Genomic DNA, 27126 nt, shown 5'->3' on the forward strand with positions numbered 1-27126 from the left:
TTAGTCGAAATTATAAAGGAAATAAATTCGAGTACAGATTTTGTAAAACATTTTAATAATCTTGAAATGCATTTGAAGAGGATAACTATAATTTTACTACACTGATAACTGTTTCTTCGATTATCAGTTGGGAAATTCTGAATGCACAATGCATGGCATTGTATGTGGAATTGTGTTCTCCATTATTGGCTTATATTGACCTACATTTCATCAATATACTCACTGAATTATATTTGAAAATAAAAACTTGAATGTAGTCAAAGTAATTAAGTTGAAAATATGTTTTATGCCATGTAAGACAGTTCTTTGTGTGAATTGAATTTGGGCCTGCAACAACAAAGGAAACTGCAGGACACAATCCCAAAAGTTAGTCTTAAGAGAGACATACACAAGCTTATTATTTTCATACTTATTTTACACCATTGCACAATAATAACAGCTGAAAATATGTCGATTCATTTTTGTTGCTTGTAAACGCTTGTAATTGTTATTGTGTGCAGCGAATCCAGGCCCACATAGGCCTATTTAGCTGCATCAGATAGCCTATGACTCAAATATTTAATATGTCCTGTATTACATATCCTTTCATTTAGTCTAATAGACATGTGTAAAGAAATATAATTATGAGCTTAACAGTCCTATAGCGCCATAATAAACGTGAAACATGGGGCCAAAATGTGATTGATTGAATATAGGCCTATCAACAAACTTTTTTTCCTTAACGGTTTCTCATTTAACCTATTTTATGCTAACAGATACTGCAGAAGATCCTCGTGACACTTTTATTATTATGGATGTGCTCGTGCGGAGGAGGCGCGGGAACAAGGCTACAGCAAAAGCTTCTGATGTGCCCACGCGCTAAGGGAGACAAAACGAGAGGCTTTTATACAATGTTTTCGGTATTTATTGTCACTATCAAATAAACTATTATGCTATAGATTATTATAGGTAATATTGATTCTGAGATAATGTGAATTACATTTTTGTGATGAAATAGCTTGCCCTCTAAAGTCCTACCAGTGTTTTTCCTCCTCATAAATAATTTATGGGATAATAAGATGTTTGTTATTATTATTATGCCTATTATTATTGCTTCCTTATTGTAGTTTGTGCCATGTGTTTATATGTTTAAATACCCTCGAAATCCAGGTTGAAAGATACAATGCATATTTAAATTCATTTCTTTATTTATTCGAACTGGAGCAGCATGGAATGTAATGACACTGAAAAAGAAACTTGGTGATATCTAGAATATTTGTTCAATAAAGAAACGTCTAATATCTGTCCGTCCTTCCAAGCGTGACTGGTTGATTTGCATTCGTAGAGAAATAAAATACCTCCTCGAAGAAGAAACAAATAACACCAACATATCAGTGTCTGTCTGTCTCTCTGTCGTCTGTCTACTGTCAGGTAAGGGGTAGAACTAGAGCCTAGGCCTGGTTCCAATAGCCTTCTCTCCACATACAAAGAGCACAGGGGGGTCAAATAATACTAAAGAACTCCATATAACGTCATATAAATAAATAACATTTTGAAAGTCCAACAGAACACAAGCTGGTTAGATCGTAGGCTGGAGCTTCCAGGCCTCCCTTTTTTAAGGATCCTTCCACAAGTGCAACAAAATGCAAAATAATAACACAAAACAAATCTTCAACTGCGGATAAATACCAAAAAACTAACACATTCACATTAAAATAATACCATAAGATTTGTTCATATACCCTGTTTGATTTGTTTTTAGAAACAAGTTAAAGATTAAATAGGTCTATGCGTATGTGCCCCCGCGCGTGTTGTCTCAGATAATAGGTCTGTGCGGAACAATAACACTATAGCAAATAGAGTGAACATTTGAAGCAAGCGTGATTACTTTCCTATGCTACTTCACACATTAAACTATATTAAAAAAAGAACAAACATAACCTAGAACAAAGAGAAGGTGGAAAAAGCTACTAAAGAAGAGAAGAAACAAAGCGATGGTGGTTCGTCAGGTAAGACAATGGGGCGGAGTGATCCAGGTTGCAACCCGGCTACAGATGTGTCAGTTTGGGCGCTTCCTGAATTCTTCCCTGAGAGTAGTGCGGCGTATTAAGGTCTGTGTATGTCGGGTTTGGATCGCACACTCTTTGATGGTGACTATTGCCCATAGTGATTGCTCCATTGTAGTCCATGTTTGTGGACGGCGGGTGCGAGAGATGGGTCAGGCCGAAAACGGAGGCCCTGTTGTTGGGCATCGAATCGATGTAACCTCCGCCTACATACACAGGGCTGACCTGCTGCAAGTGCGTCCCATAGCCGCCATTTCCTTGAAGAGGATGCGCGTCATACTCGGGCGTGGCCGAGCCGCCAGTCCCGGGATACCTCTTCTGAGAGGGCGGGCAGTTGTTTAGGGAGCTGTTCAATGGAGGGGGATATGACGTAGGCATACCGTATGCATTATGAGCGGGCTTATTGTAAGACGTTGGCGACTGGGACTCATAGGGTACACTGTTAACCAGAGAATGCATAGAGTTGAGGTATCCTCCACCCCCGCCTCCGGGTGATGGGCCGAGGGGGCTCCGAGGGGACTGTCCCCCGGGAGAGGGCATCATGCCACACCCTTTCTGATCCTTTTTGTACTTCATCCTGCGGTTCTGGAACCAGATCTTAATCTGCCTCTCCGTGAGGTTGAGCAGGTTGGCCATCTCGACCCTGCGGGGTCTGCAGAGGTAGCGGTTGAAGTGGAACTCCTTTTCCAGTTCCACCAGTTGTGCGCTGGTATAAGCCGTCCGGGCTCTCTTCGACGCGGCTGACCCGCCCGGGGGGCTCTTGTCTCCAGGGCAACTCTCAACTGGCGGAAGAGGAAAAGGAAGGCAGTCAATCAGTAACCAACCCCAGCAGCAAGCACAAGAACAAGACAGAGTGACAAGATACACATAGCTGATAACACACGTTTCTCCACATGAACCGACTCAAATACACATATCAATAAGAGTTCTACAAATAAAGACAAATCAGAGATGTCCTCACCTTGACTGTGGATGTTACTAGTGGAATTATATCAGACATAACATTAACTATGACTGTATACATGCTGGGGACAGCTCTCAACTGTTAGCTATACTTTACTCAAAAGCCAAATCAGAGTGATTATAATTGTGTGTGTGTGTGTGTGTGTTAAACTACCTCATATTTCCCACTGTAGCTTTTTAACCCTCATAGTACACACATGTGCAATGCAAATATCTGTATTCCTCACTGCGCATGAGCTAAATCTCGCCTTGCCATCTCCTATGAGTCTCACCATGCTGAATGGCTTGGGCTCTGCCGCTGCACAGCAAGGTGTTGGTCTAGTTACCGTTTATGGCAGGCTGCCAACACCTAATAAATGTTGCTACTAGCTACTGTACAGCCAGAAGCTGGGCGTGAGGAATGCAGCATGGCATCATGTTATGAGTTAGCTCTTCTTTATAAATGGGGATATAATATTTTCACCATCTCTGTTTCAGAAACTAGGCTACTAATACTGCTGTCATTCGAAAAATGCTATAATCGGGCTATAATCCAAATCCTAATAATTATCCAAATAAAAATGTAATATTCAAAATTATCTTGTTTCATTAAGGAGCTACTGTTGAGGGATCTGTGATTAGAATTATTGCAAAAAGCAGACCCACTGGACACAGACTTATTTCAAAGTCTAGTTTTAATTTACATTTGCTGGAAAATCAACAGTGAATTAAACGCGAAATCAAAAATAATTTCACCATGTCATTGGATTTAGGTTAAAAGTTGGGTGAAAAAAATACGAAATCATTTACATTGATGACTTTCTGCCAATCCAATCAGTTTTCCACGTTGATTCAATGTCATCACATATAATCTTTTTGTTGAAATGACGTGGAAACAACGTTAATTCAACCAGTTTTTACCCAGTGGGGTAAGCCTTAGGCTAAGGTTTGAAATAGTCCCTTTGGCATCAATTTGGCAGACATCTTGACAGACTCATGATAAATGGGATTCAGCAGACCTTTTAGATGCCTGGGTGCCCTACTTATTCACTTCTGACCAAATATATTCCCAAAAGGTGGACATAAATAGGCATACTAGCCTATGGAGACAACACGATTTGGTAAGGCCATGGGAATTTAAGCATCTTTCAACTTTGGGTAAACAACTTCCTCCCCCAGGTCTCCTAGCTTTTCCTCTAATCAAAACAAGAGAACAAATTGGAACAACTGTTTTTGTATGTTTGTTTGTTGTCCTGCATGGAATGTTGTGTGATCACGGACAATATATTATGTTTATTCTAGCAGAAAGTCAACGATAGAGCATATGGACAACAAATGGTGGAGCTAGGTCTAAAACTATGAGGAATGGATCACAATTGAGTATTTCTAATGAACATGCATACATCATAATAGATCATAAGGAATGCATACTAATGGGGGACCCTATTGACATCACAAGAGGGTGTGCGTAAAAGGGGTATTATACGAAATAGGTCGTTTTCAATAAAACGTCACAATACGTTCGATTTGGCTTCTGGGGGGCAAGTAGACTACAGCTCCGCTAAAACCATTGGCAACTAGGTGCGGTTTCCAAGGTATTGTTAAATAAATGTTATAAATATTTGGTTTTAATATCATCACCTATTGAGCATAGTCATAACTACAAATTTACGACCATTCCATGCAAAACATGATCAGTAAACATCAATGATAACCTAATTTCAGATATATTTCAGAGATTAGGCTTTTGGAAAGAGCTTGACATCGGCAAGTCCCAGTCCTGGTAATGTTGTCAGTCGGCGCTACGGTCACCTCCACTATAGATGGCAAGCAAATCAAGCAATGTTTGGATATAGTCATCTAATTTATCCCGCGAAAGTTTGCTTGTTAACTAGCTAGCCAATTTGACATGGTCTATCAATCAATGTAACCTATATCATGTCTGTCAGCAGCAATTGTAATTAAATACTCTTAAAAACAATGTTGAAAAGGGGATCATGTTAGTTAACTTCGATAGGTAAGCCAACATTGTTTGGAGAAAAAAGTAGCCTACATTAGGTCTACTTACCACTCACTATATGTTTAGCTAACTGTACAGCTTCTACCTATAGCATGCAAAGTAAACATTATCAGCTGACAGTAGCACGGCATATGCGCTCTTCTGCTGCTTGACAGGCAGAGCCCACAAAATACGGGAAATGAACATAAACCATTCATACTTGTCTGGTGTAGTTCACTTTTATTTGATATCACTCAAATATCCAATTAATGGTGGCCAGTACTGAGATATGTCGTGAGGCTTGATGTGTACTGATGCAGTTACAAGCAGTATAACTCCGATCATTGTTTTGCATGAAGCGGCAGATAGCCAAGTGGTTAGACATTGGGCCAGTAACCGAAATGTTGATAGCTCGAATCCCCGAGCTGACAAGGTAAAAATCTGTTATTATGCCCCTGAACAAGGCCGTTAACCCACAGTTCCTAGGCTGACATCGTAAATAAGAATTTGTTATTAACTGACTTGCCTAGTTAAATAATTGGCCTGTTTAGGTCTGACTCTGCTCTTCAAATATTTAAAAATCCTTTGATTGTTGTCAACGGTTTAAGCGGAGCTGTGGGTCTCCTTGCCCGGACCTTTAGAACTAGATCATAAAGAATATCACGATGGAGTAGGCCCGAGCCATACATTCAGAGTTAACCAAATTTTTGAACATCGTTCTAATTCTTGACATACAGTTACATAGCACTGTTTAAATATTCTCCATGTAACGTTAATGGGGAGCTAACATGAACACGTTGAACCGGGGAACAGTGGGTTAACTGCCTTGTTCAGGGACAGAAGGACAGATTTTGACCTTGGCAGCTCGGGGATTCGATCCAGCAACCTTTCGGCTACTGGACCAACGGTCAAACCACTAGGCTACCTGCCGTAAATGCATCAGGATGCCGAATGGCCCAACTCTCTAAATACATGGCTCTGAGTGTGCTTGCATAATAGATAATAAGCCATACATCATAATGGTAAACTATAGTTTGTTCAACTGTGAGGGAAAAGTTTGAGAACTCGAATGTATGAATAATATGGAAATAATCAAACATGTTGGTTCATCTGATGAAAATATATATACATAATTGGTGACTTGGGGGGGGTATGGATGTAAGTTAACTGTTTCATGTATCAGTAATGAATCACAGAACCACGCATGAATAATGGGGTGTATTTTATCACGTGTCTCCTCAGAAGTGGCGTCTAGGTAATATACCTGAGCTGGAGCTACTGGTTTTAGGCTTCTGGTTCTGACGGGACTCTTTCATCCAGGGGAAGATGTGCTTCCGGGTGGTGGTCGGCGAGCTGTGCACCGAGCTCTTTGAGTTGGGTTGACAGGAGCCGTTGCTCGTGTTCTGGTTGAGAGAACCGGGGGACTGTGACTGGGGAGGGGGTGGTGGGACAGACACCGACATCTGCGGTTGATTGGTTTCAGTGAGGACGGGTGGCTGCGCTGCCTGGATGGCCGTACCCCTATCGCAGTTCTCCGCCATCTCCCCCGGTTTCTGCAGGGCGACCAAGCCGTCTGGGGACTGCAAGGAGCAGGCTGGTCGATGGTACTCACTTTCCACATGAGAGGCCCGGGGATATTGGACCTGATTGGCATCATAACTGAAGCCATTTGCGCTTTGATACGGGTAGCCACTGTAAATTGCGGAGCTGTCGTAGTAGGTTGCCTTCTGCATCTCGCCGTTTCCCAATATTTATTTCAGAAACTGACAGGGTCTTGACACCCTTGTTGAATAACATTGGCACCCCTTGGTCACGTGACACCTCTTCGCCAATGGCCTCCTCGGGTGAACCTAGGGTTACAAGAAGCACGGTGAGGAGAAGAAATGGTAGCGATCCATCTTACTTTTCAATAAAGGGCTGACACCAGATACTATGGAGGCAAGATAGGGGCAACAGTTCTCTGGCTATTCTCGTTTACCTTCTGGTTACCAACAAAGGGAACAAAGGCATGCACAAACCTCATCTGCACTTAACTGAATCAAAATAAATACGTTTATAAAAGCATACCAATTGTGCAATATTAAAATTAATTGTAAACCACCAAACGAAAGGCCTGTCGTGAACTGGGCCTATGACTTCTCTATGCTTTCTCTCCACAGACCCGGTCAGCCTTCACCGCAGTGTGCTGTAGTCTCTGCCCCAGCCCAGCCACCTTGCTAAAAGCATAAACAACCACATTCCCCAGTTTTTGCTGCATGTGTGTGTGGAACCAAGGTGGATGAGGGCCAGGAAGAAACCTGTAAAACTGCATCTCCATGACCACGACGTGAACTTTCCCTCGCAGGCCTATAATAAAGGCTCCTGTCGGTGCTTTCGGCGAAGTCGCGCATCCCGGTGATGTATGAAAGGGCGGGATGGCGCACTGCAGACAGCGGCCGGGTGAACAGCTAGGCTATGGCTCGGTATTTAGGAATGTAGCCTAGAACTATAGGCGTACTTCTAGGCTAGGAAATAGCTATTGTGAATCTAATGAGTGGGAATGCCCAACTACTGCTAGTAGTCTACTCACTGAGGTAGGTAAACTGGGGTCATATCAATTGAGAAGTAATTGAAAAACTATGCAATTTAAATTATATATATATATTTTGATAATCGATATGGGCAAATGGGTACAACATACACGTTTTTAAAATAAAAATAGTAGAGTTTTCCTTAGAAGGATTTTAGGCTTAATTTGTGAAGCATTGTAGTCTGGATAAAATAGCAACTATAGGCAAAAGCTATTGTCACACCTGCTAATGGAAATTATGTGAATCATTAAAAATAAACGAGTTACTCGATGCAGCAGTATCAATTCACAAACTATCTCAAATGTAAAACTAGTTTCATAGCTAAAGAAATATAGGCAGGTTATTGTAGGCTATAGTGGAATCCAAAATGAAAACATGAACATCCTATTGTGTAGCCTAGTTAAGGCAGTGCAAGAGACATACCACCACGATAAAATGATGATAGCCAACAAGTGGAGAAGGTTTGTGATAATGATTGATATTCATTGTATTTTTATTAGAAATAAATATATTACTACTCTTTTAGTACAATATAGAACTAACTTGGGCAAAAGTAATATTAGGCCTAGCGATACTCTTATAAATCAATCATGTCAATATTAAACATGACCATGATCTTCATATTAGATCACCTGAGATATGTTTTTATAAAAGAAAATGGATAGATAATTCGTTAACTACGGCTCGTTACAGCACAATACACACCACGACAAGCAAAAACTGTTTGAAAACCAGACCCTCTTGCCCTCAACACACCGCAGAATTAAAATGAATATCACATCCCATCACCAGATCTGCAATGAAAGCATTGCTTTGGAATACATATCAGAAAGCTTTTTGATGCATTTCCAAAATAAATAGTAGTCTGGTCGAAAAAAGACAGACAGGGCAGAAAAGAGAAGAGAAGACAGGTTCGAGCCTTCGAATACTCAGCCCCCCGCTCCGCGCGCGAGAGAAATCTGGCTGCCTGTGTTGTGTGTGAACTCTTCCTGAACCGAGATGTAAGTCATACGGTGATAAATCACCGCGCGACACGAACTCTGCCTTTTACAACCGAGAGAGAGACAATTTCTGGCCTGCTTACCTTATCCTCTGACGATGAATGCAAAGCACAAGGCAATATGTTCTCATTCAGCGACGAAATCGATCAAAACAGTAGTCCGGAGAAAAAGTTTAGGCAGAGCGAGCTGGGGTATAAGCAGCAGCACCAGCATGCGCCAAGCTCATACAGGACTCATCCGCCACAACAAAAAAGGGAAGGGGCGAGAGGCTCTGTGTGTAGAAGAAACAAAATCCATTTTTTTCTGTTCGATGTTTGAAGGGTAAACCAAGATAATGAAAGCAGGCGCGAGCACTCGGGTCGTCCAGATAACCGCTATCGGCCCTCGGGGTTGAACTTATCACATGCTAGAGCAGTGCCCATGTCTTATACCAATATTAAACCTAGCCAGGGCTATGGACTATGTGTTTGGGCACAAGTATCATGCAGACATCACCAGAACAGTGAACTCCCCGAAACATAGCGTCACCATAGACAAGGAACATTATGCAAATGAACTAGTGCCTTGGACACAAAAAGTCACTTCAAATCCTGCCCCCCCCCCCTCCAAAAAAATAGCATCACAAAAACCACGAACACCCATCCCAAGTGTTTTATGGCATTTGTTGTTATTTATTAAACACAGAATCGAATAATGACTGGATGAAATGATGGGAGAGTACACAGCTTTATGCAGCACAGCTGATGGTGACAACCCCACATTACCATTACTATGAGAGGGATAAAGGGCGCCCATCCGCAGCTTAATCATTAACCAACACTTTTGCATTTTATGTAACCTATCAAGCCTTTCAATACGAATTGTGCTTGGATTATTACTTTTTTGTGTGTGTTGCAATAATCGACACATTTCTAAATTCCTAGGATCGAATATGTATTTTTCCTGAATGGTTAGAAAATACATAAATGCGTTTATGAATTGGGGACGCCGCCGATCAAAGCCTCGGTTGGGGTGAACCAAGGGAAAGACCCCATCGGGTTAGACATCTCCAAAAGGGAAAACAGAGGAGGTATACAAGAGAAACCGGCGAGAGAGAAACCTAGAGCATGGGGAATCCCTCTGCATGTGAATGGTGTCGTTTGCGGACAAAGCAAAACGATTTATGTCCTCTTGCATCTCAAGGCAGTAAACACGTCTAGAGCACTGCTTCTCTGGTCAGAGGCCGCATGGTGGATGGATAGAAGGCCAGATTCAGCCACACAATAAAAAGGTAGAACATTCAGACGGCGTGGGAGGGTGAGTGGGACCAACATTCGTGCGTGAGGATATTTTTTAGCAAACGTTGCCTTTCTTTTTTCAAAGCAGAATAGTGACTTGGTATAATTATTTACTGCTTTGTGTTTTCTCGAAATGCTGAGTCATGATTTTCCTTAATTTGGGCCCTAGCTACGGGGTTAGATGTCATGGAGATAGTGGGAACAGAAGGCGGATTGATATTATTACAAAAAGGACGAACACAAACCACCCCAAAACTACTTTTTGGGAGTCATATTTTGCCAACTTTACAGCAAGTGTAATCTATAGCCTTTGCCAAGGCAGATGGTTTTCAGAGAGGGATCTTTTGAAAGGAACAAGGCATCGCTGCAAGAGCTGCGATTCCCCCGTCGTTTTTATAGTGACAAATTACACTACAAAAGACATGTGGAAGAGAACGAATTATTGCTCTCGGGCGTTTCATATCACCACTTTAAGCTATATAGGAAGTCTACAGGCTATGGATGTGTGTGTACAGGCCTGTGTGTGAGTGTGCTGGTGTAGGCGTCTCAGTGCTACTTATTAGAATTGAATCAGGATATGACCATCAAGCATTTCTAACAGAAATCAATGAGGACATAATATGGACTTACCGAAGGCAGGGCAGGGTCTCGTGAAGACCGTAGGATGGATGGGATTTATTTAGGTAGAATTCTGAAAGAAAATTTCAAATCCACGTTACTTTAGCCAACCTGTTTTTTCCTTAATAAACCTATAGGTCCAATATTCCACCTAACATGTAAATGCTAAGTTCATATCAATAATAACAATGTGCATAATATATTAGTAGGCTAATATCATATTTCCAGAAGAGAGTAGGCTAGGCCTAATGAAAACTCCAAGTAGCCTAACAATAGACTAATTACTTTGAACAATAAATTAATTCAACATTAGCAGCCAAAACCAGTCAAGTAAATACACAAATGTACGATAATAGGCTTTAGCCGAGTAGTTTAAAGAATTTTAATGTGACCTATCTTGTGTCCAAATGTAAATATTGTATCATATTGTAATCCTATGTGTTCGTTGTGCAACAAAGTTTGTGAATATTCTTTAAATTAAACTTAATAACCACATTATTATACATATTTTTATCTTATTAATCAAATTATTGCTAGTAATAAAAATAATAAATTTCAAAACAGTCACATTTATATTTCAACATTAATGTTACAAAAACAAAACTATCCAGAAAACAAAAATAGTAGCTTGGACAATCATTTTTGTAGCTTTTTTGTTTTTGTTTGTATTTTTGTCCACCATTGGAATTGGATCGAATAGTCATTAGCGCTCGTGCAATGGCTGCCCCAAGTCCCTGCGCCCATAAATCACACCCGAGCGCCGTGACCTCAGCGCGGCCGCGCGGTCCTATATGGCACTCCGTCTACCATTATCCTCGTCTCCGTGGCAGAGCCGCACAACCCCAAAGCCTTTCTTCGCTTTTTATGTACCTCAACTTGATGTATCCTTTCCCGAGAAAACCCATGTTTAACACCACAAATTGATGTATTTTATAGGGAAATGAATTACTCCTCGGAGCAGGACGTCATGACTGCTTTCACCTCAGTTTTTTTTTCTTATTTTCTAACCAGCAGAGGTTTAAATGGCTGGGTTTATTTACAAACGGCTATCTAGGCCAACTGCAAATCTGATGTAGGCTATCTGTGGCTATGGCTGCATGAACTGCATAGGGGTTCTAGCTAAACACTTGAGTGTCTGCACTATTCTGAGCTAGGAATCTGATCAAAATGAAACTGAAAATCAAACATTTAAAAATCAATATTTTATTGTGAATATTAACACCAATGGAGTAAGGCTAGACCATGGGATGGGGAATTGTTGTGAGGACTTTGAAGCCAAGCTAAAATGTTCACACAGGATAGTGAAGCAAATATAACTGAAGTTATGTTTCATGTAGTATAATTCATTTTAGTAGCCTGACACTGAAAATCGACGATATCTCTAACAACATGACAACATATACTATTTCAAAATGTTTCAGTTTTATTTTCCAGCCCGACACAAACATGGAGTCTTTTTTGCTTACTGACCTCTGCCTCGCGCGGCAATAACTCACGACAGTTATGAACAATCGGCGGAAATACCTCAAAATAAAATCCATCATCCCCAAGCACAAGCTCTGACTCTGTCCGCGAGGAAAAACATATCCGTCCGTGACAGCAGTATAATAGCATCCACAACAAGCAAGAACCTCCCTCTCTCCCTGTCTCTCTCTTTCTCGTTCCCTCTTTCTTTCTCTCCTCAGCAAAAGTCTACAAAGCCCCGACTAAACTCACGGAAAGTGGGGGGATGCGCGTAATCAGCATCGTATGGCCAGACCAGGGCTCCGGTTTTCTCCCGGTGCCATAACACCGCGCCGTATTATGCGCCCTGCTCACGTGACACCACGTCAACTTAAATCCCTTTTATTTAAGCCCGTGAATCATTCATGGAGGCAGTCATTGCCCCTGAGGAAAACGGATCACTTTAGAGGGAGGAAAAAGAAGGGTACATGAGACTACAATGTACGATGGGACAGGTCTCTCGCAGTGCCTCTCTACTTCCACACAACTCGCCTGATTCCGAGGCGTGTGTGTTCTGTCAGTTTTGAAGGCTCCTATATTTAGTGCCTATTAACGTAATCAGAGAGCGCTAATCCCGATGTAAAATACTGTGATGCTAGGCTAACTAGCCTTGGGCCACGGGTAGAGCCAGGGATGTGTTTGGCGTGGTGGTGTGACAATTCTCACTATGTGAGATAGATAGAGGGCTTTTCCTCAAGGAAGCCCCTTATGGGTGGCGGATTGCTCACTCAACACCCGAGTCACCCCTTTCTTTTTTATAGAGAGATATGGCTGTGCTATTGTGTGCAGAGTGTGCAGAGGCTCTCAATATCGCCACCACTCCACTATACATCACCCCACACCCCCGAGCTATACAACCAATCACTCACCCACTCACCCACTCAGTCAATAGCCACATACTGGCGGCGGAATCGAAATCAAATATCTCATAGTTACCTGTCCGAACGCTGCGTAAAGGTGTGCGTCCCAGTAGCCGGGAGGTGTGAGTGTCAGTTAGTCAGTCAGTGCTGATCTGAGAGGAGATGGTGCACGAGTAAGCGCATTGAGCTGGTTCTTTACCCCCCTGGTCAGTGCAGCGACCCTCCATTCAACCTGCAGCTCTTACGCATTTCCTACCGCCAGTTGAGTGATGCTGGAAATTATAGGTTTGCGCAGAGGACATACTCAAATCCCAGTATGGGGAGGGGGAAGGATCAGGTGGTAATATGGCAACTAGCCTACTCTTCTTGTTCACATGAAAACGTATGAGATGAGGGTCATCGACAATAATTATCTTTGAAATAAATGTATATTCTACTGCAATGTCTAATAGACCCACAACTTAAGTTATGAACGGTATGGTGGCCCACTACATTATATCGTTTAGACTTCCCGGGTACAGCCTAAACCTTGTCCGGAAGAGCAGCCCTTCTCTCGGCGCCGTTTGGCGCTTGTTTTCTGTCAACACTGAGCAGCGGGCGTGGAAATGTTCCACCATAACTATTAATCACGTCAAGCGGACATGGAGCGCATCCCACTCCCACACCACGCCACCCTTTGTCTTCTCAAACTACAACTTGAGCCGTTTAAACTTTTTAAAATCCGAGCAGGAGGGGACCATCTCTTATCAGTTTACCTTTCAGACTACTTTGTGGAAGATTGGGAGTGAGGAGGTTCTGATTTTATGATTTATGTTGGGTTAGAATTATGGGTGAATCAGATTTGATTAGCATAATTGTTTTGGGGTTTTTTTTATGTGAAGAGGGGACGTCGTTTAAACTCAGAGAAAGGCCTTTACTTTGGGATACATTTAGGTGATACAGAAATGTGATTTATGTCTTTCTCTGTTCTAGTTCGGCCAGATTTGCATACCACTGCACCAGCTCAGAGTGCACATGCATGGCATGCCGGGGAGCGTCTGTGACTGGAGCTGACGGTGGAGGGAAAACAGACCCTCTCTCCCACGCCGGGTTTCGCCACCGCACCTGAACTTTTTCCTGACCCAAGCCGAGGCCCAGAGAGTCGAGTGTGAAGTTATTTGGGGTCAAAAACAAGGAGAGGATGGAGACTACAAAACCAATTACGAACATAGCTAAACCTCCGTTTTCAGCTGGGAAAGTTTTGGATACTTTTTAGGATGGGTGTTTGTCCTTTTCAGCAGTTTCAAGTTTCAAAGTTTATTCGCCACTGCACAGAATTCAACAGGTGTAAAACCGTACAGTGGAATTCTTGATTTGAGAGCTAGTTCCAATAATCCGTGATAATACTATAGTAATACTATACACTAGTGATAATACTATAGAAAATAACCGAACATATAATACAAAATGCAATCAAGAATAAAAACCACACAAGATGATTAGCCTATTACAGCATTTGGTTAGTTTCTTTGTTTATACTTTTGCTGAGTTATTTCTTCAGATATATCAAACTCCCAACATTCCCCGGCCACCAAGAGGACTTGAGCTGTCGACCTCTCCACACCCTCTGTCTTTGGGTGTTCGCCAGACGGCGGTGGCTATAGGCTACATATCTCCCCACAATGTTGACATTTGAAGCTCTTAACAGCGAGCCTTGGGTTACCGATACACTCAGCAGAAGATAACTCTTTCTCAGGGGTTTACATTGACCAACATCAAGGCTAATGCGAAATTCAACGCCTTAAACTGGCTTGGCGTCCAAGCTAAGACAAAGAAGCCTCGGTGGATCTCGACTACACGGACTGACTTCTGTTCTGCTGGTTTGTTTCAGTACGTATTGTAGAAATAAAATTGTATTAATGTTGACTTTTTGTTGTAATACTTTCAAATGTATTTCAATTGCCACTTTTGATAGGTTAACGTTATATTTAGTGCTTTGAAGAGCTGATTATAAAAAAATTAGGGTAAGAACAAGAGACTAAACTTCCTAATTTGACCTCAGAGCAATAATAATGCTGTATAATAATAATAATCATAATATTAATAATATTAACAATAATAGTAGGCCTACACATGACCAATGGCACATTTAATTCAACTAGCCTCTGGCAAGCTAAAACTAAAACTAACCGCTCAAAGTCATTTTGAACATATTTTTAGACTTATCGTTATTACACATGTTTATATTGTATGTTACATTAATGTTCAATCACAGCCTTATAGCCTAAAGTCAGTCTTTCGTGGACAGGATGGTGATCTGTTAATGTTTAACTTAGTTCTTGATTGTTCTTTGTGCCTTCTCTGTTTAAGGCGCCCATTCAATAATGTGGACAACTCATTCATGCACAATAGCCTGATATTTGCCTTTTAAAACTTTGCATGTGTGGCTCACAAGACCAGACATGGGTTAACATGCACATAAATTGTTAATAAAAATGTATTTTTACAAAATACTTTGAAAACAGTTATCTATACCTCATGAAAACGGAATATAAAGTCAATGATTACTGTACTACTTCCACGTGAATGCATTGTTTTTTACCAGAATCTGACAATCCTTTCAATTAATTTCAACGCAAATTTATTTATACAATCAGAGACAAATGTGACAGTAAGTTGAGTGTGCAAAAAGCATGGGACCTCTTCCATGCTCAGGGTCATTGGGTTGCTCTAAGGTAATCTTGTGATCACTTATGTCCAATGCCAATATACATTTGAGTTCATTGCAGTGTATATTTTCAATTAGGCCTACTTAATTTATGCTCAATTAACGAAGTGGCATTTCTGGGCTCTACACCCTTGAATGTAAGCCACAGGTCAGAAGAGAACAAGAAGTCTCACTGCACAGCTTTGTCAATCGCAGCAGTCCTATAACAACGGGGTATCTGTTCATATTTTATCAATTAAATGTTCAGAATTATAAAAGTTCGTTGCTGCCACATTGCAATTCCGTATCCCCCTCCTCTTCCTTTTGAGTCATTTTAGGGTAAATTTAGCCAGAAATGTTATATTATGGAAAAGCACAGATGCTATGCAGAAGTTTGTACTTTTCCACATGCTGATGCGCCTTGTGTATAACGCCTGGGTGTGAGCCTTGATCACAAGTTGAATGCCATATCCTACCATAATAACTACCTCATATAGTCTATTATCATTGAAAAAGTACATCTTCATATGAGTAATATTCAGATTCCAGGTAACAATTTAGAAATTGATAGTTTTCAAGTTTTTAAATTGCTACGTGACGGTAACGCTTACGCATTTTTGCCACAAGGAACCAGTCTCCTAGCAGAGTCTAACCCACAAAGCTGCGGGTTAACAGGAGGTTGATGCTGGTGAGCAAGAAAGCCTTATAACAAAGCAGCAGCTGAATATACACTGTTACAAATCAGTCACAACCAAATACCAATGACGTGGACACATTGCTCTCAACCTTTAACATATCGCTATGTAAAGAAATGAAAAACAAGGTATTTAGAACAGAAAGTGTCCAAATCTACTCACAATCAGACAACATGGGCTCTATCCACCAGGGAACGGACGGACAGGAGCGAGAATTTAGCAGAGAGGAATATTTGATTCGTGCTCTGCCGAGGATCATTTCATATGAAAATACTGCCGATTTTCATTTCTATTTCTGACCCGAGGGCATTCATTATTGAATACGTCACGTGAGTTATCATATTAAAATGTAGTACATTGGGGGTGACCTCTATTCGGGTATTAAATTAGCACAAATGTCTAATTTAACTATCTTGACATCGTGAGAGACTGCGTAAAACCTGTGCCAATCAAACAAAATGGCAATTTCTCAACTCCACGCCTACGCCAACTGCTGGCACAGAAAAGGCCTAGACTAAGTTGGCAAGATAATTCTGTGTAATTTAAAATGTTTCCATATTGCATTACATTGAATTGCACTTGTATCCACTTAAAGCTCAGATGGAGTTTACGAAGATGTAGCCATATTACGCATTCCTTTCCTGCTGTGCCCAATGCCATTTGATAAGAAAATACGCTGATTGTTATGCATATGCTATAACATTCCACTCAGGCCTACTTATATATATATATATATATATATATATATATATATATATATATATATATATAAAACATAGCAATCGCTTCTGCCTATCAAGGATGGATTATGAATGCTTGTAAAGTCAGATACATAGACAAAATGTTGCTTATGGCGAACAATAATAATGGTCTTGAATAACTGTTTTTTCATTTCGTTAACATATCTACTCGAAACTCAATGTTAGAGTCCATAATTATAAGAATGTCTTTCATTTACTAGAATAATGTAGATCCTTTGGAGAGGTCAACGAGGTCCCTTTTATAGCTACAGTAAATGGAAAAGTTGTTTTTTCTAATAGCTCTAAGCGTGTTCTATCTCAATCTTCCTTTTGCACTCATGATCTGACAGAGGCGTTTGTGGGACGAATAGCAGTAGAGACGACTTTGAGTGAATGAACAGCACGTTTGCACACCTTCACAAAAATGTTGTTTCCGCATTGTCTCGTGGGCAAATATATATATATACATATATATATGGAGGACTGGACATTGTGTGTCGTAAGGTCAGAGGTCAAGCGGAGTGCTGCTAGTCGATGATTGGTCAGATACTGATGTGTCCTCTCGTTGAACCCTCTGATTGTTTAGATGTAGCAGGTAGTGACCAACACACGCTGGTATACTAGGGTTTGAGAAGAAAATGCACATTATCCTTATAATAAAAAACGAAAACAGGAGCAGCCAAATGTGTGGCCAAATACTTCCCTGGAATATAACAGGTCTCTATGGGGCTACATAAAGATTGTGGAACATGTATTATTATGGTAGTAAGTAATAACCTATTTCAATTTGCAACACTCTCATACTTTCGAAATACTTTCCTATAGTAGTAGTTTACAGATTATTAACAAATATGCACACACGATTTAGTTTTGTATTGTGTTAACTGTGTATGCAATGTTGAACAGAGAAACATGGCCCGTAAATCAACTTGTTTAGTTTAATAGCAGTTTTATAGCAATCTGGAAAGTCCACTGAGAAAGATGCATCTGGGTGAAAAATAAAATGTTATTGGAGTTTTATGCCCACTTTATGCACAACGATATTTCTGGATAATTGTGCGTCTTTGGCTGTGAAACTACATTGACTGAATGTCTTAGGACTGTGAACTTGCAAGGAGTGGGCTTTTGTATATATTTACTGACGTTTTAGGTGCTGCCCATTGGAATATCACTGGTCTGAGTTGTTTTGTCCAGAAAAAACGAAAGTGGACAAACAAAGCAAAATTGAACACCCAGCACAGCTATCATAATTAGGTGAATTGTATTTCTTATAACGTTCATTACGCACGCACATTCGAAGCACTGGCTAGCTCATTCAAAGGTTTCAATCCCTGTTTGGGAATAGTGTAACGTCATTAAACGTTAAAGAAACAAGCACTATGCGTATTGAGTTTGTGAGCCTTGTTAAATCATCCACAACCTTTGTGCGGCCTTTGACATAGGCCTACGCTATAGACAAGTTATGCTATTGTTACCATAGCATTCAAAAATTTGATCTAACTCAATGCATATTATTCTGAAATATCTTACAATATTATATGCAAACCAACATCAGCCATACAATTGAAGTACATATTTATTTCACGGGAAACGTTTCTTGCATGTGCCTAAACTACAATACATTATTACACCGTTCATTGATCAAACAACATATACAAATATTCACAGTTTAGATCACACCACAAAATAGGGACACACTATCACAGATGAAACGAGTCTACACTACTACACGAACAAACAAACGAGGTTGTCTTTTTTTAGCCGACAAAATGGATTCAGTATTGTGCCTTCGCTATGATTTGTCTATGTACATTAGGGGTGAAAGTCACCTGGACATTACACGACTTAATAACACATTCAACAGTAAACCAACTCATTCACACATCACGAGCTTAACCCTAACTACTACCCTGTCCCGTTCTAAACCTCGTGATAGGTCTCAGACCGGGCACTCGAGCTTTCCTAAAACATTGTCATTCTTTCAAGTATATTAAAACTTTCCACGAGAATAAACAAAAACATTGCATAGAAGAAAAAGAAAAACGCGTCCTCACATATCTCGTCTCATTATCTTTCTTTTTATTCTATGCAATGATACATATAATCCAAGGTCCTGTGGTGCATTTGAATGTGCGTTAACCTTCTGTCTTAATAAACAAGTACATACATTTCAGTTGCCATCTTGGGCAGTACGTGGCGGATTTCGAGCTCAATAATGAGGAGAGAGTGAACAAACAGAAAGAGGAGGTTGAGAGGGGAAATGGTTTTGAAAGGACGCGACAGGCCCAAGGGCCAAGGGAATGGGGTAATACCATGGGGGCCATACTCGAGAATCGGGCCACAAAATTCAGTTTCTGTGTTCTGTTCTCAGTCTGTTGGTTTGGCGCGAGGATTCCATCACTATAGGCTCGCGGTGCAAGGCGTGGGAACAAGCTGCTGGTGCGTGGCTGTTTTGATTTTCTGTTGTTGCTGCTGCTGTGCTCCCAAGGACGAGGCTGAGCTTGCGGAGCGGATCTTTGTGTTCGGCAGCTTGTGATCTTTCTTCCACTTCATTCTTCTGTTCTGGAACCAGATCTTCACCTGACGTTCGGTCAGGCACATCGTGTGCGCGATCTCCACGCGCCTGCGTCGGGTCAGGTAGCGGTTGAAGTGGAATTCTTTCTCCAGCTCGAGAGCCTGCTGGCGGGTGTAGGCAGTGCGAGACCTCTTGGGCACTCCTCCATTGTAAGTAGCATTGACTGAAGAAAAGCAAGCACACACACATACAAGCAAGCAGTTGTTACTGCCACATGAAGCACTACAGTTCAAACACCAACTCCACTGGATACATTACAACTGTTGTTCTCCATAAAGGCTCGTTGGTAGTCTAATGGGGGTATAAAGCCTACGATGTTTTGTTGGGGGTTTCGCCTCAATTTCTATTGCATAGAAATACCTTAATTTGGAGACCCCATGTGTACAAGCGCTCGCATCCAGGGACAAATCGAGCCTTAGAAAATGATTAACAAAATCGGCGGGGTTGTATATTACAGTTTGGCTGGGGTCCAGCCATGGAGGTATAGTTCTAGTTAAAAGACAACATAGGCACATGGCCCCGGCAGACAAACACAGGCAATAAAATTTATGAGGGTTCTTAATTACCGACCCCGCTGCTCGATGGTCGTAAATTGCCGTTGTAAGGGGTGCTACTAGTGCTGCCTCAATGGGCGTGCATACGTTCCAGTGGTGGCTTGCTCTGTGGTTCCGGTATTTAAACGTGGCGATAACTCACCAACATGGACCTTCTTCATCCAGGGGTAGACCACCGGCACTTCCTTTCCCTTCTGTGCGCTGGAATAAGACTCAGTGGCGAGGCTGCAGTCTTTGCTCACGTCCGCCACGGCACCGCTGTCTGGGACTGGGTTGAGGCGAGGGGCATGGTTCTGGGCAACGGGGTGAGCCTGTGCGTGATGCCTGTCGGTGAAATCGTCGAGACCGTTGTTAGGGACATTACCGTAGTCGTAGCTCGGTTCTGTGTAGTTTGACCTCGGATAGGACGCCTCGTCGTGATGGGGAAAGCCCGAATCTTTTGGCCGTTCGTAGTACTCAGTAGGGGCGGGGATGTATCCGTTCTGTTGATATTCGTCGCATGGAGGAAAGGAAGGTTCGATATAGTTCGAGTTTATCAAGTATGAACTCATGATCATTAATTTGTGAAGTGCAACAATACTAATTTTTATCGCTCTGTCGTTATTCTGATCTCCACAAAACCCTCCTACTCTCTGTCAAGTGTACAAAGTTGTCTGGTCACGTGTAAACCGCCACCAATCACCGCGTCTCCTGTGGGCATCATGTAAACAGGAACCAATGGAAAGCCTGGCATTGGCACAACGAAAATGTCTCAGTAGCCTACGTTGGTGATTTCCTTATTTAATCAAAATAGATAAAGAAAAAAGTATCAAGGCAGTTGTTTACCACATTGACTCAACTAGAGTAAGTAACCCCTTTATTTAGCAGTAACCCACAGTAGACCACGGCCTTGAGGAGATGATGAGGAGGAGGATGATGATGATGATGTTGGGTATCTCATACTGTTGCCCAGGAAAAGGATGGGCTCTTTGGAAACAAGCAAACTGTACGTGTCTTATTTTCTGTCAAAGATGACATTGGAGCGCCTTTCCAATCCACTCCTTTCCAAGATGCTTTCCTTTCTAGTCAATTATCAGTTGGTAATTCCGTTCGTAAAATGTAAATCTGTATTGTAACATTTTACTGATGGTGATGAACTAAATTAAATGGAAACGTGTTTACATAGATACTGATATTGATCGTGAACTGAAGACTAGAGAGTGACAGATTATGTGCACGCACAATCGAGGAAGGCAAATATTTAACTTGATTTGTGCCACACACACACACACACACACACACACACACAAAGCGAAGCAAAGATAAAACATTGCCTGGGCGCAGTTACGCGGCTCTGCGGTACACATTGTCACTTAAACCTATGATAACTCTGCATTTTAATTGTATCATCAAATAGTTTATATTTGGCTCATCATATACAAGATGGTATCTTAAAAGAAGGCCAAAAGAAGGCCAAAATAACCGGTTGCGAATTTGCAATGATGTTAGTAGATGAGAAGTGAACACTTGTGTTGAAATGAAAAGCAACTCAATACAAAAGTAAGTGATCAACATGCATCGGCCTATCTACAAAGAGCTTGTCAGTAAGCACAAAGATAGGCCTATACGACTCATTTTTAGAAGTAACTGCCTGCGATTGATTATAACTTACTTAGTTGACTTTACTAGGTTAGTTGTTGACTTTACTCAAATATCTAACATAAACACCCATCATTTGTGCAGCATTTTAAACTATTGAGGTGGATGTCAGATAATAATTAGGCCTACAACATAAGACTAAGGGCATAATAATAATCATCATAAATATAGTATACTATTAATAAGTACAATGCCAAACAACTGAAATAAACAACTAGACCTAAAATAACAATATTCAAGCCATCACCTGAAAATATATTCAACCTCACGAACATGTATCCTACAATTAACCAAACACACTTCTCGTTTCATTTCACTATGACAAAAGTGCAATTATATACAGTTTATAATAGCAGCATCCCTGACCGTATCTCTTCTGTGCCATCAGTGTCTTGTCAATTGCCATCTCCACGACCTGCTTGCCCTCCATCTCACTATTCCGAATCCGAGGTGAAAATATCGAGGAAGCCTCCTCAACTGCACGAACAACTCTAGGGAAAGTGTCCGGGACTGTCCACGTGAAGAAGGCCCGGTGCGCGGTGGCAAGGGGAGGCCAAACTTCGGAAATATTGACAGCTTCATTTTTTTTATTTTTTCGCTCCCGCTTTCTATTCGCTCCCCTAAACAGCGATAACTTCTCTCTGACCCCAAAGTGACACCGTTTCCATTTTGTTTCTGATTAATCTTACCCATTGACAGTCTTTGTTAAACAACAAGGCGTGCCCTTCTCCAAAGAGGCGACATTTTCATATTTGTTAGACGCAGTGACCTGAAGTTCACCCGGACTTGGACTTCGGTTTTCGGGTCTACTCGACTCTGTTGAGATAACGGTGCACTTAGTACGGGTCAGCACCCAACAGCGCCCCAAAAATAATAATAATTTGTAATATATATATATATTTTTAAACAGTACAAAACCCACGTAAGTCCACCTTAAAAAGACTTACGTCGATTGTGGCACTCCTGTAGCGATGTTAGCCAACTGAAGGGACGCTTCAGTGTATCCTTGTCAAGGTTTGATTTAGAAGGATATACATATGTATATTTATTCAATTTGTATCATACTGTTAGGCTTATGTTATTGTTGCTCACCTAGGCTCCTGTTTTTCCCGTTCAAACCAGGTCCTGCTCCGAGCTTTGTATGGATAAGACGGAAACGAAAGCCATCTCTATGGGATTTGTATTTTTGTCAGATATAGGCCTATGGCATTCTACGCATCTAAATAGCCAAAGTTGACAGGTGTTATATTACGATGTAATGTATTCTGCACCTGTAACTCATCGTGAATGACAAGGGGGGATATTTTATTCTGTAGATCTGGCCTCCAGAACGCATGTAGCCAAGACCACCTGAGAGCCTATCTATCAAGATAATATCCAAGGTAAGAATACTTGACTTGATATCTAAATCACATACACCCACCCACCACTTATGGTGCTGCCATATGGTGTATTATCATTATTATTTATCCTGCTACCAGTCACGTTGTCCTGATCCCTGCCTACATGTAAGCTACACATCTACCTCACTGCACATTGTAAATGTGGTACTAACACTGACCCTGTACATAGCTGACATTCTCAACAACAACAAAAAATTCTCATATTTCTTATTTCTCTTCTTTTTAATAAAAAAAAATAGTATTTTGATATGAAATATTGCATTGTTTGTACTTGCGCATGTGACAAAGAAAACTTGAAATGTACAGTCAGTGTGTTATATATGTGTTATATAAATATGGGCAGGGTTGGCTATTATCCACTCTCTAGCCATACAGTAGCCTACCCTTGCATGAGAGACCGGCCAAGTCGGTAATGCTTAACAGCTATTTGCAGTTGATTGCGTTTAATACACTGCTTTTTGCACTTACTATAGTCATTTTTTATTTAACATCTTGAGATGGGAAAACGTGTTTATTTATTATTATTCTGAAGTTGAACATGTTTTTTTATGACTTAATGTTAAACTTAGGTAAAATCACAAGTTTTCTTTTGACACTTCTCAAACGTGATGATCTAATACACTTTTCAGCGACATAAATATGCTATTATAAACAAACACATTCAGTGTTTAACGATTTTAGATGGGAAATGTGAAATATGATAAATTGACTTTCACAATATCAAAAAAATAAGCATTCATAAATATGGGACTGGTACCAATCTTATTTGTGCAATGTGGCTCAGGCTATGGCAACGTTTCTGTAACAATTATTCTAAATAAAAGTCGTCCAAGGCATCTAAGTTAATTAGCAAAAGAGCAAAAAGTCTAGGTATAAATGTGCTATTCATTTGCTAAAGTAATGTGTGAGAAAGAAGTGTATTGCCACGCCTTCTGTCCTTCCCACATCTAACGAATATAATATATATATCAAACTGACACAGTGCTGTAAATGTAGACAGTAAGAAAAGTGCTCTGATGATAGTGACTGATCACACATGGTTGCTACAAGGCCCCTTGTCTGTTAGGAGGACCAGGCTGCAGAGGAAAATATTCACTAGGTGGTAAAGGTAAGGGTGCAAATTATTGTTGCAAATATAAGGATTTTGATCATGCAACATGTTGTGAGTTTTGTATAACGATATATTGATATGTTTGCTCAAACAGGAAGGCCACCAACAGAGCTCCTTGCACATTCAACACACCTTTAGAGGAAGAGGGGTGGGTGAAATAGTATGTTACTTTGAACATGTTGTTTAAGTTGTCGTCTTAAAAATAGGACATAAATCAAAGCAAAAGCAACTGCATCAAGCTAGTGTTTTATGGAGATTTTAGTGATACACAAACGTTTAGAACAACAAGGCCTTAGTTAGTTGGGTCTGTGTTATCATAACATACTATTTTGCCCAGTCCGTATCTTCTAAATTTATACGACAGAACATATACTCAATTTTCTTCAATAAACAGTTGTTAGAATTGTGCCATAACCCAATTCGTTATTATCCTATAAGAAAAAGATCACTTGCGGGAGCTATTTCCTTATTTATTTATGTTAAAGACACACCTCCAATTACCATATTATTCCTTTAGCTCTTGACTCTTTTTAAATAAACAAAGAATGAATAACCAATAGTTAGGCTATTTTATAATAGGCCACTTGTTTGTTTAACAAAACGAAATATGAATGAACAGTTTGGGAATAAATTGTTACTGACATGGCTATGGCAGATCTCACAATTTCGAGTGCACAGTTTCATTAGACGTTTTAGGAAAATAGCCTACATTAGCCTACATTTTGCCATGTCTTGAAAACCAATTGTATCTATTACAATATAGGCTAGATGCATATTTTCAGAAAAATGATCCCCATGAAAGCGCATTGGGTTAGCAATTTTCATGTAGAATTAGATGGGGATGGGGCTCATATTCTCATAGTTTTACGGGAAAGGAAAACGCTTATGTTCGATCTCTTTCTGCAGCTCCATCCCTTTAGAAGCTTTATAGCCTAAAGCCTAACGCATTTTCAAAACCTAATACAATTATAACGGTGTTTTTGTTCTTATTCAGAAAAGTTTATAACACTTCACGGTTTTCATTTATTATATATATATATATATATATATTTTTACATATTTCTTCTTTGTAACCAAACTCAACTTGTGGGTGACTTTTTGTAAGGCAAAAAACAAGACGTGTTGCTTAGCAGAGCGAGAGAAAGGCTAAATGTTTTTTAAGGAGTCCGGAGGCTCCATTTGGGGGGCTGTGGCCATAGCCTACCCATCACCCTGTGACCGGGGTAAGAATATCAATCCTCAAAATGCTAATTTTGCCCTGGTCCCTAAACATAACCAATGCAATTTATTCAAAGGAAATTCACCAATCCACAGCCTTAATAAAATGCTGGCCACTCAATCTTGGGTCTGGGGACGGGCGGGGGTCCACTCCCCTTGGTCCCTAACTCGGGGTCACCCCGCTTTCAGGGTTCACCTGGAGTGCACCGTCAAACATATGTAATTCAAAGCTATTCTATCTTTTGTGTGGAGAGTCAAGATCGCTATTATAACGCTGGCATCAGGCCCTGGTTGAACAGATGAAGGAGACTTGTTCAGCGGGTAAACTTTTGACCCCAATTTTTCCTCCTCTTCCCCGCTATCTCGAGTTCATCAGTCCCACCCCTGCGAGGCTGTGCTGCCCAGGCAAGGTTTCTGGCTGCTCAGGACGAAAAATGTATTTGCTCTATATTCATTTCTGTTATCATTACTGTAATTATTCTCATGAATATTATAATTAATGGTATCCTATAGTAACAATAAAGGCAGGCCTATAACAGAATAACTGTAGTTGCATCTCTGTACTGTCTCTCTGTGGGTTTTGGTTGCAACACACCGCTCTGCATACCTCTAATACAGTATGTACATTATATTTAAGTAATAGGCCCGAGGGGTTGGGGTATATGGTCAATATGACACTGCTAAGGGCTGTTCTTACTCACGAAGCAACACGGAGTGCCTGGATACAGCCCCTAGCCGTGGTATACTGGCCATATATCACAAACCCCCGAGGTGCCTTATTGCTATTATAAACTGGTTACCAACGTAATTAGAGCAGTAAAAATACATGTTTTGTCATACCAGTGGTATATGGTCTGATATACCACGGCTGTCAGCCAATCAGCATTCAGTGCTCGAACCACCCAGTTTATAATGACATTTTTGTCATTTAGCAGGCCCTCTTATCCAGAACAACTTACGTTATTCATTCGTTTGTATCAAGCAAACCACTCAGGGATGCATGTGTGTCCTTCATACTTTTGTGTGCCTCACATCTACCTACTATGCCATACTGCTCAAATGTACCACAGGCTATCCAACAAAAAAACGAATGTAATATGCAAATGTTATTTTGCCACTGCAATGTGTATGTATTAAGGCAAGCAAACCGGTCAAGTATATGTGTGTCCTATCCTACAATCGTGTGTGTGTGTGTGTGTGTGTGTGTGTGTGTGTGTGTGTGTGTGTGTGTGTGTGTGTGTGTGTGTGCGCGTGTGTTCTCCTCCTATCAGAAGCTGGCTGCTGATGACACTGAACTTGGCCTAAAGCGAGCTCTGCTGGTGGCTCCGGGAGGATGCAGATTTATCTTTCTGCTATGGCTGACCTCACGGTGAACCGCGCGCTGGGGACGGTTCTTTTTTTCTGCCTGGCATTGTCTGCCTTGCTGTGCAACGCATAAGGGACCCCGATTTGGACATTTTAATTGTGTAACAATGGTGTAATTTTCTCCCCAGACGTCACAATGATAATGGCATAGAATAATGGTTTTACTTATTCTACACCACAAACTGTAATGGAAATAAAGTTACATTTCTGTTTACACGACTTAGTGATATATGTCAACTATTAGGTTATTGGGCAGAGAAGGGGGGGATGGGGAATATGGTTGGGGTCAAACCACGTCAAATCACCAGATGAGTCAGTTTGAATTC

At 40.9% G+C, this 27126-nt stretch overlaps 2 protein-coding genes and 2 long non-coding RNA genes across 15 annotated transcripts in view; 2 read left to right on the forward strand and 2 right to left on the reverse strand.

Moving 5' to 3' along the window:
- Positions 1–1169: 1169 nt before the first annotated feature.
- The window catches only part of LOC110496565 (homeobox protein Hox-A3a), a 36167-nt gene continuing 10210 nt past the window's right edge, over positions 1170–27126 (reverse strand). Inside the window, exons 1-5 of one of the 11 annotated variants that reach the window (XM_036953322.1) lie at positions 12169–12547; positions 10465–10525; positions 8641–8828; positions 6251–6836; positions 1170–2827 (exon numbers count right to left, since the gene is read on the reverse strand). In XM_036953322.1, coding sequence (XP_036809217.1) covers positions 2028–2827; positions 6251–6719 — 1269 coding nt within the window. In that variant the 5' untranslated portion in view covers positions 6720–6836; positions 8641–8828; positions 10465–10525; positions 12169–12547 and the 3' untranslated portion in view covers positions 1170–2027. The other 10 variants (XM_036953321.1, XM_036953317.1, XM_036953319.1 and 7 more) reach the window with 10 other exon arrangements.
- Positions 13389–14718, forward strand: LOC110496570. Its single transcript, XR_002469574.2, has 2 exons — positions 13389–13607; positions 13788–14718. It is a non-coding gene; the product is annotated as an uncharacterized LOC110496570 (long non-coding RNA).
- Positions 16260–27014, forward strand: LOC110496572. 2 transcript variants are annotated; one of them, XR_005037515.1, is made up of 3 exons: positions 16260–16525; positions 23020–23085; positions 26707–27014. It is a non-coding gene; the product is annotated as an uncharacterized LOC110496572 (long non-coding RNA). The 2 variants fall into 2 exon arrangements; XR_002469577.2 differs by lacking the exon at positions 16260–16525 and adding an exon at positions 19507–19660.
- Positions 18495–21975, reverse strand: LOC110496568 (homeobox protein Hox-A4). The gene is made up of 2 exons (XM_021572543.2): positions 20208–21975; positions 18495–19674 (listed from the first exon to the last, which is right to left on the reverse strand). The coding sequence occupies exons 1-2, from the start codon at positions 20620–20622 to the stop codon at positions 19337–19339; spliced, it is 753 nt and encodes a 250-aa protein (XP_021428218.1). The 5' UTR covers positions 20623–21975; the 3' UTR covers positions 18495–19336.

Source organism: Oncorhynchus mykiss, chromosome 18, assembly GCF_013265735.2.
Source record: "Oncorhynchus mykiss isolate Arlee chromosome 18, USDA_OmykA_1.1, whole genome shotgun sequence".
In the NCBI taxonomy this organism is placed as follows: Eukaryota; Metazoa; Chordata; class Actinopteri; order Salmoniformes; family Salmonidae; genus Oncorhynchus; species Oncorhynchus mykiss.

Excerpts from the sequence above, each read along its gene's own strand:
- LOC110496568 (XM_021572543.2), bottom strand. The coding sequence starts at position 20,622 with ATGATCATGAGTTCATACTTGATAAACTCGAACTATATCGAACCTTCC. Across the intron at positions 19,675-20,207 it reads GATGAAGAAGGTCCATGTTG|TCAATGCTACTTACAATGGA; the intron begins GTGAGTTATCGC and ends GCTTTTCTTCAG.